Source organism: Parasteatoda tepidariorum, chromosome 1 (assembly GCF_982258835.1).
Source record: "Parasteatoda tepidariorum strain Cologne lab strain chromosome 1, Ptep-v5.0, whole genome shotgun sequence".
In the NCBI taxonomy this organism is placed as follows: domain Eukaryota; kingdom Metazoa; phylum Arthropoda; class Arachnida; order Araneae; family Theridiidae; genus Parasteatoda; species Parasteatoda tepidariorum.
The window spans coordinates 23,277,540-23,294,495 of record NC_141755.1 but is presented as its reverse complement, the minus strand read 5'-3'; the positions used below and the strand labels follow the sequence as shown (position 1 = coordinate 23,294,495).

The window sequence follows — 16,956 nt, the reverse complement described above, 5'->3', positions numbered from 1 at the left end:
GCTCTCTCTGGTTATTTCAGTTTCCGTTTTTAAAAGCGCTATATGTTGAGCCCTCTCAGCTAGATTTAGCATGTGACATTTTTAGTGGCAATCATTGGTCGATTTTCTAACGTTGCCATTCGGAGAGTTGTAATGAGGGTTTTTTTTTGTCACCGTGCAAGAGAAATATATATATAGGTAAAAATTTGTTAAGTTTTTTAACGTTGATATTAGCAGTTTTTTTTAAAAAAAAATAGAGTTGTGTTTTAATCAGTTCTAGTTTGTGCTTTAACAATTACGGCATCCAGCAGTTTCCATGGAAAAAATCCTGTGCATAATTGTCATAGTAGGATGCCTAATAACTCACTAGGTACAATTTACGTAATTACTTTGAAACTCACATAATCATTGATGTTTTTTTTAAACTTCCTGTACAAAGTTTGCAAGCGAAAATTAAATTATGATTTACAAACTATGCAGAATGCAAAATCATAAGCTTTTTTTACATAATAATTTGTTTATTCTTTAATGAGTAGTTTATGAAAGTAAAATTGTTCTTTTGCAGTGGGCTTAGAAAAAGTTCGAGCATATGCTAAAGATTTTGCATTTCAAGCAGTCATTAATGCTTCCGTTGCTGTAGATACATTCTTTTGCATGGGGTGAGTCTTAGGTGTTTTATAAATTGTACACTGTAGAGCATTATGGAATATTTTCCCACATTAATTTTCATATTGTCATCAGCATAAAGTTGATATAAGTCATAAAGGTATTGTTTTCCTATAAATATTTTTACATCTCTAATTTAAATCTGTTTTTCCTGCACTGTTATTATTACGTTTTTGGTTTTGTTTGTTCTTTGAATTAAGAGTTTAAGAGATTTGTTTCTTTTTTAAATTATTATTAATAGAATAACGCAATTCTGCCTTACATTTTAAGGTAAAGTAATTTAAATTTGTATATGATCTTATTAACTGTTCTGCAATTATTATTTGTTGGTGCAAATTACATCAATATACGGTTAAAATATACTTGAGGGTGCCTCTTGTGGCGAAATTGGCGTCTGATGTTTGGCGCCATTCTTATTTGCGCGGAGCACTGTGGTAACAGGAATGGCGGATAAAACTTTATAAAATTGTAATGAACCCAATATAAGCAAAATTAATTAACACAATAAAATGGATTTTGAATCGAAACAAAAATTAATGGAGTAAGCACAGAAAGAAAAGGAAAAAAAAAACAACTCATTTCTTCATTAAGCTTGAATATTCACAAATTTAGGTGCACAGAATTATCTAATAACAGTTAGATACTGTCTAAATTTATCATGAATAGAATCTGTGTACCTCCATCGTCACATAAATTAGACGAAATACGAATCGAAAATGGCGTCTGTAATACCGGACTATCGGTGAAATTTTTTTCTTAAATCCCTTTTTATGACTGTCCACATACCTTAGATCTTATTTACCAGATTCAAAAGTAATCTTACCAGTCGGTATCCAACGTAGAACTAACGGACCTCTGAAATAACATATACCTTTGAACATTTAAAAGTAACGCTAAAATCTAAACCAATCAGAATCACGATTGGGTTTCCACTTCCCAGCTTGGCGATCAACCGCGATCACAACTTAACGAGAATCAAGGGGCACCCTCAAATATAGTCTTCCCATTTTATGTTTGCAAGAGAATTTTGCTTATTTTTTTAACTGAATATCATGTACTGTCATCTGATAAGAATATCAATATATTATCCAAACCGTCCAAATGTTTTGCAGTAAAAATTTATTAAAACAGTAACAAGTCTTTCAATTGTTTTCAGGGGTCTTTTAGTGTGTTATTTGACCATAAAACTAGTCAAAATCCAGGGACATCCTTTCAACATTACAGTCTATATATTACATAGACTATGGAGGTAAGTAAGCTGCTTTTGAGAAAAATATTGTTATGCATACATGCATGCGATTGGTTTAATGTTCATAATTTTATTTTTATAGCTTTATTTCACATTTTATATAGTGTAATGTAACATACATGAATTGCTTGATTTTTCCATCTTAATGTGAATTGTAAAATTTAACTTATTTCAACAGAATTAATGAAGCATAAGTTCTTAGAATTCTGTATGAGCATTCTGTATTATTCTAAGCATTCTGATTCTATTAACCTTATCCAAAAAAAAAAATTTTTTTTTCATTGTAGAAACATATAATCGGTTATATTAACCATGCAAACTTTAAAGTCCGTAAATTTTGCAGCCATCTAAATCGGGTATTAAATATCCAAATCCATATTATTCTTCATACATCCATATTATCCTGTAAATAAATCCTTCTCAACTCAATATGGATAGTATGGTTCAACTTGATATACAAGTAGATATTAGGATTTAGATACTACGGTTCTACTTAATATAGATATTATAGTTCAGTTATTGTTCAATTTGATATAGATATTATGATTTAGATAGTATGGTTCCACTTGATATAGATGTTACAGTTTAGATACTACGGTTCAACTTGATGTAGATATTATGGTTTAGATACCGTAGTTTAACTTTAAATATATATAAGGGTTTAGATACTACGATTCAATTTTATATAGATATTATGATTTAGATACTATGGTTCCACTTAATATTTATATGGTTAAGATACTATTGTTCAACTTGATATAGATATTATGACTTATATACTATGGTTAAACTTTCAACAAAAACACGGTTGTTCAATTTAACATGTTATTAAGGTTAGAGTAAAATTTTAAGAGTACAGTGCTAAAAAATGAATTTGTCCGATAATATTTTCAAATTTGCACAGTATAAAAATTATAGTAAATTTGAACAACATTATGCTTATAGCATTCCGAAACTTCTTCTAACTAAACTTAGCGTAAAGAACTACTTCTTATATGCTATCCTTATGTATGTACGGACATTTGTCAAATAAAAGTATATCAAATACTTTTAGAAGTTACTCTTTCATTTGTAAATCAAAAATAGAGTAATAATAGTGCGTATAATTCATCATTATTAGACTCTATTTATATATTAGACTCTTTTAGACTCTGTTATAAAAAATGTCTATTACCCAGGTAGATCGCATACTAGGATAATACCGAAAAATCTTTACATTTTAAACTTGTCAAGAATTTTTTGCAGGTATTAAAAAAAGTTCTACATACCTCGTTGTTGAATTATCCATGTTAAGATTTTTTTGCCGTGATTGCATAAAAATATCTTTTCCTTCTTAGGTTATAAATTGCAGAAAAAATCAAGTTATACAAAACTTCAGTATTTCATGACATGGCTTTCGATAACGATGATTTATAATTAATACTTAAATTTAGAATTAAAATTATCGAAAAAAATATTTTACTATTAAATTTAGGCTAATATTCTATTTTTGTCATTAAGGATAAGTTAAAAAAATGTCTTGTAATTAAATGTACAAATTTATCTCAATTCCAAAATAATAATAATACTAATAATAATAAATTAAATGCTATCTTAATACTAGCAGCCTTTGGTTACCAGCTTGGTCACTTTTCACCTTTCAAAATTATCTTGCACAGCATATAAACTGTAAACCAAGCCAAAAACGGCACAGTATAGCTGTATTCAGATATTCTAATTCTACAACTTCACCTTCAATCCTAAAACCTTTATTAGTTTTAAACAATACATAAACCAAACTTTTTCACCACCTAGCTGTTTCCCGCTCTCATGTACTTTGATTTCAATTTTAAATATTTTTAAAAAATGTCGGCTGTCGATTTTATTATTATTTAATATCCGTCTGTCAACCATTAAATTACACAAGTCACCGCATGCATGACTTTTTTGCATAGTGAGCTATTGCTCGAAAAAGGCAAGCTCCGGCACTTATAAATAATTGGTATGACAGTATACAGACAGTATTCATTGTTCAAAATTCTTTCAGTCATTTTAGACGAGATCAAACATGCATCCAAATAATTACTTCCTAACTAAGTTTTTATTTCTTTAAAATAACAAACTTATTCTAAATAAATAGTTAACGCATAACTAACCATTGAACATTACTTAAAATATCACTTAAGACATCCAAAAAAAAATCTAAACAAATACTGAACGTATAGCTAATTTTCAATATTACTTACATTCTTACTCAAGACACCCTAAAAATATATAATAACTATAATGTTTGCAATTTATATAGAGAAATACCCAAGTTTGTAGTGCCTCATAAGATATAAAAAATTGCAAAATAAGCAATGAAATTGAGCAACAAAAAATTTACAAATATCTAGTAATTGAATATTTTAATTTAGTTTAATTGAGTAATAAACAGTACACAAAAAACAAACTACCCTGAATTACTTTTGATCTAATGATCGGATGTTCACGTTCTAAGACTCAATCTTAATGGTTTGTGGGGGTGATCTCAAATATTCTAATTAATTAGCGCAAGCGATATTTTAAGAAGAAAACGATATTTTAAGTTATGAAATCAGACGTCAAACGGACATAAATTTTTAAAAAGTCGTATATTAAAAATTTAACTTCTTAAGAACCAACCGATTTCCCTCACATTTTGTATTTCTCCCTGTAAAATTATCAACTTTAGAAGGGTGTAAAAATGTATTCAGTACAATTCACAAAATTTTCGATTATTATTAAATAAAAAAATAATAAAAAATTATAAATATTTACAAAAAATTTTGTTGTTGCTATCTTCGGATAAACGAATTTTATAATTGTGCTCAAAAAGTTTTCAGTTCGCTTACAAATTTCTAGCGGTATGGCAATATACACAAAAGTAAAGTTAATGTTAAGAGTTATGAACTTCGAATGGCTCTCCTGACCAGACTATAGGGACCATATTTCCCAGATTTGCGGCTACCCCCCTATATTTTGGGGGTCAGAAACCCGAATCTGTTTAGAAAAAAGGTATGTTTATTCAAAGAAAGTATATTTTTGCGTCTGATTTCGTAATTTAAAATATCATCTACACTAATTGTGTACACTACTACGTCTACAGTACTACGTTGAGCTCACCCCCTCAAGCCCTAGAACGTGAAGATCCAATCACTAGATTAAAAGTTATTCAGGGTGGCTAATTTTTTTTGACGCACTTTACTAATATTATCTTTTTGAAATATTTGCTTAAATCAATTTTTATGTATCGGCCAATTACTAAATAATTCTTTTCTTTATTCTATTACAGGATTTTACCTGTGTATACATATGTTATCCTATTCATGTTCTTGGGTGATCTCATGGGATCCGGACCCATTTGGTATGATACAACCCACAGATATATCAAAGCATGTGAGGATAACTGGTGGACTAATCTTATATTCGTCAATAACTTCTATCATGCTGCTAATATGGTAAAAACACTTCATAATCTTAACATACTTAAGATTCTTTTAGTTACTGTAAAACAACATGGAATAAATGCGTTATTCTTCTATAGTGCATTCCTCAGAGTTGGTATATGGCCTGTGATTTCCAGATGTACGTTGCTGCTATACTGATTTTAATTCCAATATTAAGGTAAGAAAGAAATAACAGTAAAAAGTCGATAGTTTCTAATCACTAAAAAAACAATATTGCATGGTAAAATTATTTAGTGAAGTTATAGATTCTAGATAAATTTTTCGTCTTCAGATTAGTTTATACTAAATCTAATAATCTAACATGAATTAATTAAAACGAAAATTAATTTATTTCATGATTAAAAACAGCGAGCGCACATCAAAAATATACAAAAATGAGAAGACAGTCGGCATGCACGTAAAAATAGGCGCTCATTTTTTATGCGCTTGAAACATGCCGACTGCCTTTTCGTTTTTAAATATTTTTCAAGCGTGTGAAAATTTCAATCAGGTAATATCTTACTGTTTCAATTTCTTGGAATTATTTGTTTAAAAATGTATTTTTTGATTTTCACGCTAAAATTAGCTGGTGTGTCAATATGTATCTTTTTATAAAGCATTGAACCAATAAAATTTAAAAATTATTTAGTGGATTAAAATAGAATATACGAGGCTCATCCCGAAAGTAAGTTTCCCTAATTTATAAAAAATAATAATAATAATAATAATTAAAAAAAAAAACGATTTCGCACTTTCAGGAACATATTTATTAGCAACAACTACAACAATGTTTCAGTTATTTTTCAACATAGCCACCACCAGAATTGAGACACTTGCCTTATTGTGTGACAGACCAACGTGTGACAGACGTCTTCAGTTCTTCGTCGTTGTCAAAGCGCTCACAGGAGGACAGGAATTTCTCGAGGTGCAAGAAAACGTGAAAATCACTGGGAGCAATATCAGGGCTGTAGGGTGGATGATCAAACAACTTCCAGCCAAATTCCGTCAAAACAGCTGCTGTGCGTCATGCCGTATGTGGACAAGCATTGCAACACCTGCAGAGGAGTGCAACACCTGCAGTAAACATTCCACGACTCTTGTTTTGAATAGCAAGTCACAATTTCCGCAGTGTTTCGCAGTAACGGTAGACGTCTGTCTAACGCTGGTTCCATTCACAGGCGTGAGGAGTTTTATGATATAGGGATACAAAAGTTGATCCCACGATACGACAAGTGTCTCAATTCTGGTGGTGGCTATGTTGAAAAATAGCTTAAACATTGTTGTACTTGTTGCCAATAAATATGATATGAAACTTACTTTCTGGATGCTCCTCGCATTTCAATTAATAAATAAAACAAAACTGTAACTTAACTTTTTAAATAAATATAAAAAAGTCACGAATGTATAGTAGATAAGGCACTGAGCTACCATAGAGAAAAGTTGGAATTTTGATCCCGGTGCAACTCAGCTTTAGATCGATTAACATTAATTAGCTTGTTCGAAAAGTGAAGGTCAGCGGTGTGCAATGCTGGCCACACTGCCCTCATTTAGTCACGAAGTTGCGGAGAAAAAAAAACCTCTTCTTCATGAGCACCATAGTATGTTAGAAAGGAGGAAGTAGATTCGTTTATTTTCGGAAGAGGACCCTTAAATCAAAAAATTAAAAAATAAAATATAAATTTCTGATTTTTTATTTATATTTTTCATTCTTAACTGGTGATCGAAAAAAATTAAATGTAAAAATCTTTGATATTATTTGCGCTTTATTGATAGTAAAAATCGAAAACTTTACTGAAAATTCTTCCATCTATGTATTTTTTCCTCATTGAATTGATAGAAAAATCAATAAAATAATTTTTTTTTGCAATGCTCTAATGCAGTGTTCCCGAACCCCTGGTCCGTGGATCAAATCAGGGCTAAAGTGGTACCGGGCAGCCAATTTCATTGAAACTGAATTTATATTTCTAGGTTTATACCCCAAATTAAAAATATTTGTGTTCCATTAAAATTTTTTGGAAAAAAAAAAGAAAACCACCGCAACTATTTTCTTCTTCAAATAGTTTTAATAAAAAAAACAATCATCATAACTGTAAATATCATAAATAAAACACGAAAGTACGGCGCGAAATTTACATTAAAACTAGTGAAGAACTTCGTCTTCTCTCACGATCATGATTAATTGATTTGAACAGGGGTACTAGAACAGGGGTTTCCAACTCACATGAGGCCGTGGGCCGCAATTAAAAACACCAGTCAAATGGAGGGCCGAAACTTCATCAAAACTTTATATAGGACTCTTTTATGTTTGAAGGAACATTAAATATTACTGGCAGATGATTTGAACAGGGGTACTAGAACAGGGGTTTCCAACTCACATGAGGCCGTGGGCCGCAATTAAAAACACCAGTCAAATGGAGGGCCGAAACTTCATCAAAACTTTATATAGGACTCTTTTATGTTTGAAGGAACATTAAATATTACTGGCAGATGCGTACATGCTAAATTATTTTCACAAAAAGAGGAAATAAAAAGAGTTTATTATTTTTGTATTTGAATAAATATTTTCTTGGGTGCAAAACCTGAGAAATAAATCTTCTTGCACCGTTGGTGCGTTAAATTTCACCGAAACGAAGAAATTAGGTTTTTTAAGCGAATGAAAAGTATTTAAAAGGATTTTAAACCTATACAGATGTTTTGCGAAAATTACTCGCAAAAAAATTACAACTAATATATTTTAGCTCGTGGGCCACGAAAAGAGGCTTCGTGGGCCGGATGCGGCCCACGGGCCTCCAGTTGGTAACCACTGTCCCAGAAAGTTAAAATGTTAAATCACTTTATATATATTTTTTGGTGTAGCTGTATTTTATTTTGAAGGTATGTTTAAATACAATTAAACTAAAATTAATTAATCAAAATAATCTAAAATATGAACAATCACCGCCCCCCCCCCCCGTCATTGGGCGGCGGTAAAATTATCAAACATTGATAAAAAGGTTGGGGAACACTCGATACTCTAATGCGTAAAAGTAGTATATTTTTAATGAACTTACATTTATTTTTAATTTATAAGAAGACAAATTAAAATGTTAATTTAAGACATAGTCTTATTTAAAACTTAATGCTTTACATAAGTTTGAATTTAAAATGTACTTATTAAATGCTCGATGTTTTGTTTTCAGATGGCCAAGAGTTGGCTTATCTATGTGTGTAGTAGTGATTGTTTCATCGATTTTATATTGTGGAATCGGAACTTACGTGAATAATTATCCTCCTACAATGTTATTTGCCCATCCTGATCCAGAGTAAGTAAAAATACGAGTCATACATTTTTACTTGCACTGAATGATTTCTATTAAGTAACTTATATTAGGCCATTTTATTTTAAAAGTTTTGTCTTTTATTTAAATTTTCTAATTATAATAAATCAATTTTCGCTAAGCATTTCACACAGTTTAACTAAAACATTTAATTGAAATTCTAATACTTTCTTTTAGCATAAATTTTAAACTATGATACATGTTATGTTATTTTTGTTAACCCATTAGTTTGAGTTATAAATAATAGAATTTATGAAGTTTTATTTAGTGTAAAACTTTTAACTGTAGTGCAAAATGTTTTTATTTCATTTTTAATTTATAATAGAGAGCTTTTAGAGCCTTGATGGTTCAGGGGATAGAGAGCTCGCCTACCAATGATGTGAACCGGGTTCGAATCTCAGCTATGGCTGGTCGATACGAATTCCGCATCCAGCTTGCACCGATCACAGTGCTGCCGTAAATTATCGTGAGTGATAGACGGATCATGGGTCAGAGTCCCCGTGCCTTCAGGCTAACCATGGGAAGTTTTTGTGGTTTTCCTTTCTATGTAAAGCAAATGCTGGTTAATTCTATTAAAAAGTCCTCCACTAATATAAATTTCTCCCAATACTTTATTAAGGAGTTCCCTTGTCTTCTAGATTCTGTTCAAAATTACAAGGATGTGGAGTTGAACATTAGTAGTCGTAAACCTCCAAACAATTGGATCGTCTGTTAAACTATGGTTTTAAAACATAAAAATAAAATCTAGAGTTTTTGCGTTACGTTACTGTTTACCGCCAACGTAAACGCTAATTAAGCTTCACAACACATCGTAAAAAAGTATCGTGTGCCTTTAAGTACAGCGTTTGCATTATGTTCGGTAAAACTTTATAGCTATTTCTCAAAAGCCGCACATTTTAATGTGTGCGTTGAAGTGATTGAGCTGTGCGCAGTTTGTTTGTGTTTCCGAAAACTTTTTTATTTGTTTTATTTTCATTAATTTCATATTTTCGTTATTTTTATTACTTTTGGTTTTTATTATACTTTTTTTAAAGTATGAATAACTTGTTGAAATTGGTATAATAGAGGGGAAAATAGAGAAAGCGCTTTTGCTGAATGTGTCACATTTTCGGCAAGAAATAAACTGAATAGTGTAGAGTGCATTTTATTTAACATGGAAGAATACTTTTTTATAACTATGCAATTTCAACTTATCTGCAGTTCATTTTTTTCTCAAATTAATATTTGACTATTTATTAGATGATTTTTGAATAATATTAGGAAAGTAAGAAATTCATGTTTGTATAAAAAAACTGCTTATTAGTTTGTTGTGTGCTATTTTTAATATGATTTATGTCAGTGTTTACCAAAGTGTGGTACGCGTACCCCCTGGGGTACGGGAACAATTTAGCTGGAGTACGCATTCTCATGCGAAATATCTTGCAAGAAATGAAAATTTCAAAAAAATTTACTTAAAAACAAAGCTTGTCATGAAAATTTAGGATTACGTATTTTTCTATTGGCTATTTTTTGCAGAGTTAACAGTTAATAATTAGTGCTGTCAACAGCCAGTTGTGATTTTTAACTTTTGTGCAATTTTTTTCAGTAAAAAATTCATTCGCTTTTTTATTAGTGGTACTCAGCGTTATGAAAAATTTAGAAAGGGTACACAAAAGTCATAAGATTGGGAAACACTGCTTTATGTTAAGCAATATTAATTGCAGAAAAATCATTTTATTCCTGAGCTTATTACATATCTTTTTAGAAAGAGCAAATAGAAGCAGAAATTGATTAGTCTTGGAATAAATTTGGTAATAGGCACTAATTGAAATTTAAAAAAAAAATAATAAGCTATATGCTGAAAAGCAAAACTAATGGAAAAATGGTATACTACTCTGATAAAGAGGAACGTAAAAAAAATCACTATACTATAATAGTCGCCAATAATGCTCAATTAAATTTAGTCATAGGTTCTGAATGAAATGAAAAATTGAGCTTTTTACTGGTTATCTAATTTAATAAGCGTTACAAAATAGTAAAAGTAGTTAGTTTAAAAAACGTAAGAAATCGCCTTGTTCTTATTGAAATACTTCTAAAGCCTTTTAGAAATGAAGACAAAATTTTAAGTACCAATCCTTATATTTTAATTTTATTGAAAATGTGAACATATATCTTAAATGAAGCTTATTCTAATTGCAATATATATTGTACTCCTCTGTTCCTTCTGCTCGATCGCATGGTGAGGCAATTTTAAGAAAAGAGAACAACAGTGTGAAAATACAAATTTCGTAATAAAAATACCATTTTTATACTTAGTACAATTTTGATCCCAATCCGCAAGACAAGAGAACTCCTGAATTCAGTATTGGGAGAAACTTGTCTTCGTGGAGAACTTTTTGAAGGAACTACCTGCATTTACGTTACATGGAGAGGAAAGACATGAAAACCTCTCAAATTTAGCCTAGCGGCAAGAGGAATCTAATCCAAGATCCATTTAATTTAGTACGAATGGTATTGCCGTTATAAGTATTCTGGAAATAAGAATCTATTATACTAATATGGGTAATGTGGTTATATGTATTTTACCACCCACCGAAGCAAATAAGTATAGTAATATCATCATATTACACCTTCATTGCACATGCTACACATTTTCTTAAATACTTTTATTATTTGCTGTATTTTTATTATTTGCTGTACTTCATACTATTAGATTTACCATAATATGAGTTAGGAATTTAAGTCACTAAAAGAAAGATTAACTTTATTTATAGTATCATTTAATTTGTGATATTTCCAAATTCGTATAATTTTCCTAAGGGGTAATAGATAACCTCAAATTTTATTTTGTTAGTTCAACTTGAGGTTCCATTCTTTAAATTTACAGAGATTGAAGCTATCTATCCCTGCGCCCACGGTGGTTCAGAGAATAGAACCTTTGCCTCATAACGCGGTGACTTGGTGTTCATCCCAGCGGTGATAGGTTGATACAAATTCAGCTGCCGGTTCGCACTTACAGTATTGACATAAAATATCCTCAGTAGTAGATGGATCATGGGTTGGAATGCAGTTGCCATCGGGCTAAACATGTCAGATTTTCATGGTTTTCTACTCCAAATAACATAAATGCGAGTTAACTCCATAAAAAAGTCCTCCAAGTAGGCTAGTTTGTCTCAATTCTTGATTTAAGAACACCCTCGTCTTCTGGGTTGAATTCCAAAATTACAATGCTACGCTGTTGAACCATGATAGTCGGCTTGGACCAGACTTGGACTCAGATTTGGGTCAGCTGTTCGAAAAGCCGGTTATAAAAAGAAACACGTCATTTTATATAATTTTTAAAATAATAAATCAATAAAATTATCATCATACAGCGCGAAATTATTAATGTTGATTTTACTTATGATAGCCTAGCATAGGAAACCATAGATTCATACTTTAGAGAAACATGCGATAAAACTTATTTTCCATTGTTTCGAGTTGCAAATCCCATAGAAAACTTTCTTTGGGATAAAGCATGTGAAACAGTGATCGGATGTGGTATTAAAGTAGACAGTTAGGTCCTCCGTGTTAATTGTTTTTACGGTTTAGGTTAGAATTGCAGGTTTCTGTAAGGTGTATGGGCACACATGCATGTATTATGCTTTATTTATATGGGTCTATTAGATTTCATTTATTTTATTTTATTTTTATTAAGCATTGTGGACAATCTATTTTCAGGCAAAGAATAGCATATTGGGCTGATTTCTACTTCCAACCATTTGTGCATGCTGGTCCTTACTGTATTGGTATGATAGCTGGGTATATACTTGCTACGAAACCAGATTTGAAACTATCTAGGGTAAGTATTTCAATATAATTACAATCTAGTTGCTTCTATCTTTCTCTATGTTCTAGATACTTCCACATCTAGATGCTTCCATCATCTCTGCGTTCTAGATACATGAAAGAAAGCTGGGTTAGCCGATTCATTTATTTAGTTTCATTCGAAAAAGCAATTCTGTTTCAGAGTTGGAAGTTCCTCAATTTTAATACATAAGTATCAAGAAAATATAATTACGAACACAAGTAAATAAGAAAATTATAATTACATACAAATGTATAAATTCAAACTAATTGCCTTCAGACTCCAAAGCAGATTGGATTTTGTTCAAAATAGGATGATTGAAATCCGAATTACTTTCTTCGCCTAGCCTTGTTTTAACAAATGATTCTGTTTAATGACAGATAATTTATCGTTTTAGATATGAAGGTATTTTTTTAAACCGTATCCTCGAAACAACTATCTAATTATATTAACGTTGTTTGGAGGCTTATTGCAACGTTCAAACCTAACAGATTGGTTAAGAAAAACTTGTTACATTTGATCTGAATCTAAAGTAATCTGATCTGATTCGAATTGACCGATCATCGGTAGGATTTGAACCCGGGTTACGTCTTTGGGAAACCAAAGTATTATCCCTTGAGCCACAACGGCTCAACTTTTGAATATTGGAGAACAGGGTGATAACTTTACAAGTAAAGTGTTGAAATAGGGTACTCTATTGGGTGCAATTGTCAAAGAGCCTAAAATTGCTTTATTTCTCAAATTACCTCGGAATAATCAGCAAACTACCTACATCATCTACTAAGCTCTCCTTAAATTAAAAATAAAATCTTCGTTGGAACATAGCAAAGTTTCTGCATGCTTAAGTTATTATAATGTTTTTTTTTAAATTTATTTTTGGCTCTAAATCAAGCCAATCAAACAATTTACAAACTAGTTAATGAGGGAAACAAACTTCTAAGTTTAACGACCCTGAAGCCGTTAGTCGGCGCATTACCTAGATAAAATATAGATAAAAATTTATTCCCATTTTTAACAGAACAAATCAGCTATTTTGCAGATAGGTATTATTATAACCATCCTTGAACAGCCAACCCCATTTTTTGGTTTACGACTACTAATGTTAAACTCCGTAGCTTTGTAATTTTGAACTCAACCCAGAAGACAAGAGAACTCTTGTATCAATTATTGGGAAAAATTTGCCTTCGTGGAGGACTTTTTTGGCGGAGCTAACCCGCATTTGCGTTACATTGAGAGGAAGACCACGAGAGCCTCCCACGGTCAGCCTGATGGCAAGGGAACTCTAACCCATGATACACTCTTTGAACTAGAAACAAATATCACTGATTTATCAATATGGAGTGCATTATGTTTTGGTCCTAGACTAGACCAGATGTAAATTTCAAATTGTGTTTTGAATAGTCATTTCAAACACTTATGAATGTGTAATCAAATATATTGTCACGTACTACCAGAATATGGTAAAATTGACCGTGGTTTTGGCTCTATGGAAACACCAAAATATTTGCCAATTTTTAATGCAACGTTTTTGTAATAATTTTGGTAAAATTAAAAATAAAATATGGTTTTATAATTTTGGTAAAATAAAATAAAAAATAAAATATGGTTTTATAAAATTTGGCAAATGTGGTAAACTTTCGAAATTTTATCGTGGAGCAATTTTAATTAGGTAGTTTTATCGTTATTAGAGCATGAAATGAATATTATTTATTCGATTAAATTTACTTCTCAGTCTTATACTTTTACTAAATGAGTGGTAATAAGAATTATAATTTCAAAATCCAAACTTTCCGGCACACCGTTACCATATGAATGGAAAGAATACCAAATGAGTGGTTTAAAAACCATATATTTTGGCTTTATTAATCAGAACTATGTTTTATTACCATATAATCACTAAGGTAATTTTACCAAAATTTTTTTTCCGTGCAGGGTTCGTAATGACAGGTGATTTGTTCGTAATGACAGACAAGACTGTTTTTTCGAAGGAGATAATACAAAGTTTGTTGTTGTCAGTTTAAGTTACGAGAACATTTAATCGCGTCAAGTTTAAAAATTATTTATACTGTTTACCAGTGGATGACGCGGCTTATAACAATTAGACATTGTTTTTAAACAGACACCACTAGTAGCAAATTGTTGATGCAATCTCAGAAAAAAATCAAAGCACCCTTCAAACATTTCAATAGTAATGGCACGCAGCAAAAAACATCAATCTTGCCGATAAACATCACCATATTCTTGTAACTAATTTTTTAGTTTCGTGAAAATACTTTTTCTAGTTTCCTGTAAGTTCAGAAAAATGTCATTTATAACTATCTATAGTATTTTAAAATGATTTTTATAAACAGTCAGCCATTTTTAAGACTTTCAGTAAATTTGTGGATATTTTGAGGACAAAATTATTGATTTTATTAGATTTGTTTTAATTTTCCTTTTCAAGTTAATAAATTTGACTATATGAATAATAATAATTTCCTTCTGCTCTATCTATATAATGTTCAATTCTGTAGCAAAATAAAGAGCAAAATCTTACATAAATCGAAAATCTTCCATCCTGAAATACAATTAATTAAACAAAAAAATAAAAAATAAAAAAATCATGGACAATATAGTCACTAAATAATATTTTATATATTACAGACGGTGCAGGTGATTGGTTGGAGCTTGGCTTTCATTTCAAATTTTTCTGTCCTCTACGGTGTTATTGACTGGAACCGAGGACGTGATCCTTACTTGTGGGAGGGATTGATGTATGCCAGTCTTAATAGAGTGGCATGGACATATGGAGTGGCTTGGATTATTGTGTGCTGTGCAACAGGGCACGGAGGTAAGAAAATACAATTCGTCAAAAACATTTTATTACATATTGTAAAACCATATGATCCTATTCTCGTAGTTTTGACCATACTTTTTTTTCCAGTGCGAAAATATCATTGTGGTGCCAATTTTGATATTTCTACGCCATTATTATTTGCTTGTTTATGTGCATTCATAGGGGTTCTTTTATTTATCTAATTCTTACTATTTTTTTTTTAACATTGTCGAAAACTACATTAAAATACATAAAATGATTTAAAATAGCTGTTTGATAGAGGTTTAAGAATTTGGAGACCTCGTCAAATTAAAAGAATTGTAATAAATTTAGGAAAGTTATATTTAAGAATGCAGTTTTTGACAATTATAACAGAACAAAAATTTGAAATAATTAAAATAAAAAGTATCGGATCATGTACATTATATATATATATATATATATATATATATATATATATATATATATATATATATATATATATATATATATATATATATATATATATATATATATATATCTTTATATATATATTTCGACTGTTCGTGTGTATGTCACTGAACTCCTCCTAAACGGCTGGACTGATTTAAATGAAATTTTCTGTGTACCTTCAGAAGGATTCGAGAATGGTTTAGATTCACAATAGAACATTCTGCCACAAACCGTTCCAGCGGTATCAGCGAAAATCGAAATGGAATTTTCTGATTGGTTAAAAGTTAGCCATTGTTTTAAATTTTGCTGTATACGAATCAGTTTTCAAATATCTTGAAGATAACAACAGTGATATTTTCTATCTTATAGCTCTATTCTTTTAGAAAAGTAAATTACATATACTTTAATATTTAATCATAATTCGGTTCTTTATTTCAGGTGAGCACAAGCACGTAAAATCAACGAGAATAAGTTTCGTAATTATTGGTCGTATCACGGATTTAGTATTGTGAAAACAGTTTAATAAAAATCAAGGCAAAAGCAAATTTTATTCATCTTGCACGCTTTTAATAATTATTTATATTTAGTATGCAATTTTAGCTCAATTCAGTATGCAATTTTTCATTGCTGACAGTTGTCATTTGAAAACTATTAGATTGTTTATTATTACAAAGTTTGCGAATTCACATTCATTTTAATTATTTCATTTAAAAAATAGGAGTAGACTATATTTGAGGGTGCCCCTTGACTCTCACCAAGTTGTGATAGCGGTTGATCTCCAAGCTGGCCGATGTTGAATCCCAATCGTGATTCTGATTCGTTTAAATCTCAGCGTTATTTTTAAATGTTCAACGGTATATGTAATTTCAGAAGTCCGTTAGTTCTATGTTGGATACCGGCTGGTTAGGTTACTTTTGCTTCTGATCAATAGGATCGAAGGTATGTGGGCAGTCATAAAAAAAAGGACTTTAGAAAAAAATGTCACCGCCATTCCGATACCACAGACGCCATTTTCAATTCGTATTTCGCCGAATTTATGTGGCGATGGAGGAACACAGATTCTATTCATGATAAATTTAGACAGTATCTAACTGTTATTAGAGAATTCTGTGCACCTAAAACTGAGGAAATTCAAGCTTAATGAATAAGTGAGATGTTTTTTTTTTTCCTTTTCTTTCTGTTCTTACTCCATTAATTTTTATTTCGATTCAAAATGCATTTTATTG

General features: G+C 30.7%; 1 protein-coding gene across 1 annotated transcript in view; it reads left to right on the top strand.

Annotated features, from left to right (window-relative positions):
* LOC107452073 (nose resistant to fluoxetine protein 6-like) overlaps positions 1-16,956 on the top strand; it is a 50,099-nt gene that overhangs the window by 26,610 nt on the left and 6,533 nt on the right. Inside the window, exons 8-14 of the mRNA XM_043041537.3 lie at positions 545-638; positions 1,802-1,894; positions 5,187-5,352; positions 5,439-5,518; positions 8,520-8,642; positions 12,357-12,477; positions 15,127-15,313. Coding sequence (XP_042897471.1) covers positions 545-638; positions 1,802-1,894; positions 5,187-5,352; positions 5,439-5,518; positions 8,520-8,642; positions 12,357-12,477; positions 15,127-15,313 — 864 coding nt within the window. The remainder of the gene's footprint in view (positions 1-544; positions 639-1,801; positions 1,895-5,186; positions 5,353-5,438; positions 5,519-8,519; positions 8,643-12,356; positions 12,478-15,126; positions 15,314-16,956) is intronic.